Source organism: Rhinopithecus bieti, unplaced genomic scaffold, assembly GCF_001698545.2.
Source record: "Rhinopithecus bieti isolate Rb0 unplaced genomic scaffold, ASM169854v2 scaffold_17667, whole genome shotgun sequence".
NCBI lineage: Eukaryota > Metazoa > Chordata > Mammalia > Primates > Cercopithecidae > Rhinopithecus > Rhinopithecus bieti.
This window is the reverse complement of record NW_016809668.1, coordinates 1,562,359-1,565,621: the sequence shown is the minus strand read 5'-3', so window position 1 is coordinate 1,565,621 and position 3,263 is coordinate 1,562,359. Positions and strand designations below refer to the sequence as shown.

At 40.0% G+C, this 3,263-nt stretch overlaps 1 protein-coding gene across 1 annotated transcript in view; it reads right to left on the bottom strand.

The window, feature by feature from the left end:
- DENND4C (DENN domain containing 4C) overlaps positions 1 to 3,263 on the bottom strand; it is a 158,242-nt gene that overhangs the window by 81,115 nt on the left and 73,864 nt on the right. The window contains exon 6 of the mRNA XM_017890091.1: positions 2,852 to 2,886. Within this exon, the coding sequence (XP_017745580.1) occupies positions 2,852 to 2,886 (35 nt within the window). The remainder of the gene's footprint in view (positions 1 to 2,851; positions 2,887 to 3,263) is intronic.

Genomic DNA, 3,263 nt, shown 5'->3' with positions numbered 1-3,263 from the left:
TACATTCAACTATAAATCTTATACAAAAATGGATGGTAACCTCTTATAACTTGCTTTCATTTTTAAAATGAAAGCATTAGAGAACGAACTCTAACGACCTCACTCAACTTAGTTTTTTGTGTGATTTTCTTTTTTTTTTTTTTTTTTTTTTTTTGGAGATGGAGTCTCACTCTGTCACCCAGGCTGGAGTGCAGCAGCGTAATCTCAGCTCACTTCAACCTCCACCTCCCAGGTTCCAGTGATTCTCCTGCCTCGGCCTCCCAAGTAGCTGGGACTACAGGTGTATGCCACCACACCCAGCTAATTTTTTTTTTCCTTTTTTTTTGAGACAGACTCTTGCTATGTCACCCACACTGGAGTGCAGTGGCGCGATCTTGGGTTACTGCAAGCTTCGTCTCCTGGGTTCACACCATTCTCCTGCCTCAGCCTCCCAAGTAACTGGGACTACAGGTGCCCACCACCACGCCCAGCTAATTTTTTGTATTGTTAGTAGAGACAGGCTTTCACTGTGTTAGCCAGGATGGTCTTGATCTCCTGACCTCATGATCCACCCACCTCAGCCTTCCAAAGTGCTCGGATTACAGGCGTGAGCCACTGCACCCGGCCTAACTTTTTGTATTTCTAGTAGAGATGGGGTTTCACCGTGTTAGCCAGGATGGTCTTGATCTACTGACCTGGTGATCCACCTGCCTCAGCCTCCCAAAGTGCTGGGATTTCAGGCGTGAGCCACTGCGCCTAGCCTGTGATTTTTTTAAATTGGGGTAAAATATACATAACATAAAATGTACCACCTTAACCATTTTCAAGTGTATAATTCACTGGTATTAAGTACCTTCACAATGGAGTGCAACCAGTATCACTATTCATTTCCAGAACTTTTTCATTACCCTCCACCAAACAAAAGCTCTGTAACCCTGAAATGGTAACTTTCCATTCTCTGGCCCTCAATCCAAGTCCCTTCGTAATCTCTATTGCACTTCCTGTCTCTATAAGGGTAGCTATTCTAGGTCTACCTCCTATAAGTGGAATCATACAAAACTTATTCTTTTGTGTCTGGCTTATTTCACTTAGAATAATGTTTTTAAGATTCACCTATATTGTAGCACATACCTGAATTTCATTCCTTGTTAAGGAATAAATCATAATTCCATCATATGTATATACTATATTTTGTGTATCCATTCATACGTTGATGCACGTTTGGGGTGTTTCCACCTTTTGCCTATTGTGAATAACCCTGCTAAAATATTGGCGTACAAGCATCTGTTTGAGTCTCTGCTTTCAATTATTCTGGGTACATGCCTAGGCATGAAACTGCTGGATCGTATGGTAATTCTATGTTTAACTTTTGGAGGAGTTGCAGCAGCAGCATTTGACTTTCTCATCAGCAATGTTCACAGGTCCAATTCCTCCACACCCTCACCTCGTATGACACAAGACAGAGCTGACACTCCTCTGAAATTCTTTATTCCTTTGCTGTCTTTGACAGTACAAATTTCTCTTTGTTTCCTGGCTACTTCTCTCTTTCCTATACTAGATCCAATTATGTCACCTCCCATCATTTAAATACTAGCATTCCCTAAGGTTCTAGCTTCACACTTCTATTTGGAAAATTTCATTCTCTCAAGGTTTTAACTATAATCACTATACTAATAAAACACAAATCTTTATCTCTAGGTCTACCTGACCTCTCCCCTGAACCTCAGACTCCTATTTTCAAAATGACTACTTAATAATCTCCACCTGGATGTCGTACAGGCATCCCAAATCAATATTTTCAAAAGTGAACTCATTATCTAAATACTTCATCCAATATTCCTGATCTTACTCAGTTATACTACACAATTCCCAAGCCAGAAACTTCGAAGTCATGCTCAATTCCACTTCCACTTACCACATATCAAAGCAACTACTGAAGCCCTAACTGGTCTCAAGTCAGAAGAGAAAGTATTTTAGTGAAAAGTACACTGAAGAAACAGTCCTTCAGAGGTAACATCTGACCCTTCAAAAGTTCCTCATTACAGGTAAAATGCCACAGTCTGTGAAAGTGGCAAGATGCTCTCAATTCCTAATAGTACCTGCTGTTGTTGTTCAACAATACAGAGCTACCAGGCACACAGACTAGTTCATAATTTTGTGCCTTTGTATATTTTGTTTAGCCTTGGTACTTCCTCTGATCTGCCCATTCCTTAATACCCATTCCCTTCTCCCAAAAATCAATCCTTACTTCTGTATTTTATAAATCTTGACAACTGTTTAGTCATTATATATATCACAGGAACCCTTGCCTTTACACACACATTCCCAGATACAATTATTTCAAAGTGATCTCAAAGTTTTTAACCCATCCCCTTCTCCCAACAATCAATCCTTACTTCTGTATTTTATAAATCTTGCCAACTGTTTATTCATTATCTATATCACAGTAACCCTTACCTTTATACACACAATATTCCCAGATACAATTATTTCAAAGTGATCTCAAAGTTTTTAACAAGCAATGACAAATGCATAAACATACATTTTACACACCTCAATGCTTACATGTCAATATCCCCTAAACAATGAATAAGCCAAGCAGATCACCCAGTACTCACATCTCAAATGAGGCTTTATTGTTCTCTACTGCCAAAGTATATTAGGTAACTAATGTTTGAAGATCTTAAAATTTTCAGTTATATTTACTACTTTCAGCAGGATAAATTATAAACGATTATCAAGCGAACAAGTTAGCAGTGGGCAATCAAGTTAATATTGAACTTCACTCAGTATTTTCTGTGTTCCAGGCACTATGCTGGATACTTTACATGTATTATCTTTAACACAGTGGTTGTAAAGGTGTAGCCTGTACCTGTAGAATGAGGTCACAGATGTATTTTGTTTCATCTGCATGAGTCAGTTCAGATTATATGTTTTTTCAATAAAATCGCCTGTTTTATTAAATTTCTTTAGAACATTTTCCATTTTTGCTGGGAGCGGTGGCTCACGCCTGTAATCCCAGCACTTTGGGAGGCTGAGGCAGGTAGATCACCTGAGATCAGGAGTTCAAGATCAGCCTGGCCAACATGGTGAAACCCCATCTCAACTAAAAATACAAAAATTAGCCGGGCATGGCGGGCATGGTGGCAGGTGCCTGTAATCCCAGCTACTTGGGGGGTCAAGGCAGGAGAATCGCTTGAACCCAGGAGGCAGAGGTTGAAGTGAGCCGAGATCATGCCATTACACTCCAGCCTGGGGGACAAGAGCGAGACTTTTCCTCAAAA